Source organism: Spermophilus citellus (genome assembly GCF_964194105.1).
Source record: "Spermophilus citellus genome assembly, chromosome: 4".
In the NCBI taxonomy this organism is placed as follows: Eukaryota; Metazoa; Chordata; class Mammalia; order Rodentia; family Sciuridae; genus Spermophilus; species Spermophilus citellus.
In genome coordinates this window covers 194,713,336-194,715,381 of record NC_138185.1, presented here as the reverse complement: position 1 = coordinate 194,715,381, position 2,046 = coordinate 194,713,336, and the positions used below count along the sequence as shown (strand labels likewise).

The 2,046-nt window shown below is 41.7% G+C and overlaps 1 protein-coding gene across 1 annotated transcript; it reads right to left on the bottom strand.

Moving 5' to 3' along the window:
- Positions 1–363: 363 nt before the first annotated feature.
- LOC308647134 (large ribosomal subunit protein mL45-like) lies at positions 364–1,165 on the bottom strand (the record flags this gene model as incomplete). The annotated part of the gene is made up of 2 exons (XM_081291031.1): positions 1,151–1,165; positions 364–1,107 (listed from the first exon to the last, which is right to left on the bottom strand). Exon 2 carries the CDS (start codon positions 1,096–1,098, stop codon positions 364–366), a length of 735 nt encoding a protein of 244 aa, XP_081147157.1. The 5' UTR covers positions 1,099–1,107; positions 1,151–1,165.
- Between the last annotated feature and the right edge of the window lie 881 nt (positions 1,166–2,046).

The following is a 2,046-nucleotide window of genomic DNA, read 5'->3' as shown; positions in this document are numbered from 1 at the left end:
GAAAACATTTCTTTTTTTTTTGTTTTTTTTGGTCCAACACTTTGATAGTATTTTATTTCAAACTCTGATCTCTACCCAGTGATTACAAAAGAATGTTGCCTATTAGCTCCCACAGTCTCTGCTGTGAAAAAAAGTATCAGATGTTTGTTCAGTGAAACATATTGTCTTTCATCTAGACTCAGAAACTAGACATATGATTTTAAAAAGAAAAAGGGTCCATGGCTATGCATACTAGCCAATGACCTGGGCCCAGCCATCAGACATGGTTGTAAGGATGAATCTGCTCAAAAGATCCAAGCAAGGCAGGAGGAAACAGGGGTGGTCTGAAAGAAATGGATAACTTCACAACGTCCAGCATCATCATTACCATGGGGGAACAATCTTGCCATGCATTCTCCAGCTCCCATAGGGGTTCAGCAGGTGTTTTTCAAACACAATATACTCCAAGACATCCTTGGGCACATCTTCTTGTCCATACATCAACCGCCCAAACCAATCATAGATGGCTAGAGTCTGCTGTGTGTGCATGCAGACAGTAACCTGGCCACACATGTTGCTCTGGTTCACCAAACTCGAGCAGCGAACCTGCACCACCTGGGCCGGCTCTAAAGATTCCATGAAGCCCCAGCGGACAGTCTTATACTCGATGTCCCAGACCATATCCGGAAAACACTGTTCAGTTACCAAAGTGTGAAGCCGGTCATGGTCTGAGTTGTTTAGACAAAGGTGAGCTTCTATGAAAATATCCTTAGCTTTTTCAGGGAAGTCCTTTGTTTTAAAATTAGCATCAAATTCTTTTATCTTCCAGATTGACAATTGTGATGCTGCATTTTTCTTCAATCGCTCAGTTCTCTGTTTCAGTCCTTCCTTTGAAAGAGATGACATTCGAGCCTCACCCTCAGGAGGAACATAAGCATCAAAGATACCAGCTGTACAGGCCACATGTATGGGCCGATCCAAACGTTTTGGGGGAATAACCAATCCTGCTTTCTGGGCATATGCTATAAGCTCCTTTTCTGTTTTGTATTTGGGTTCATAAGCAGGAGGTGGGAAACGTTTTTCAGTTCTTACTGGAACTGCAGCTGTAGACTGAGTCATCAAGAGTGACTACGGAAACCACCATCCCAAAGCTTTGGATAAGCAAGACAACCTCCGAGGCACGGGGGCTGCCATTTTGTTCACGCAAAAAGCCATGAAAACATTTTAAGTCAAACAAAACAGAGATGTGCAAGAAAAGGTTAATATTTTCACCATTCTTTTAATTCAACCCTCCAAAATAACTAATATTCTCCATTTCTTTCTCTATAGTCATACATATATACATATACATGTGTATATACACACACACACACACACACACACATATATATATATATACACATACGTATACATATACATGTACATATATATTTTTTCTTTTGACCTTTAATTAGTATCTGATCTTCTGTTTGGAGATAAAATTAGACAGTTGAAAACCTTTCCAACTCTTTCCTACTGTCACAAATAATGATTATGATAACAAGAACACCACCATAGACATACACAGTATGTTCAAAACCCACTACCACTGCACCTCTGTTTTTACTTTCTCCCGTTTTTGGAAAAGAAACACTTAGTATGAGAAAATCGACTATTTCTGCCTTTGCTTTATGTTCCCATTTGTCTTCTATGTTCTTTATACGTAATTCTGTTTTTTAATCTTCACCAGAATCACTTGGATTAAAACCCATGGGTTGGGCAATTGGAAATGTTCATGGCAAGAGAATCCTGCAGGACCCCACAGCTGCTCCTGTGGAGGAAGCTTGAAGCCACCCCTCAGGTAAGCAGCTCCTCCCCTGTGTCCCTCTGGGCTTCACCAGGTGGAGCTTCCCTCCCTCCCTCACAGAGAGGGTTTGTCTTCTGCAGCTGCCAGGAGGCTGTGCCAGGCTGGTGGTGTTCTGCAGCCAATGTGGGGATTTTTCCTTTTTCATGCTTCCCTGCTGGTGGGAGGTAAGTCTGAACTTAATAGCAAACACAGCTGGCAATTTTCAAGTAATTTTCTTCCAG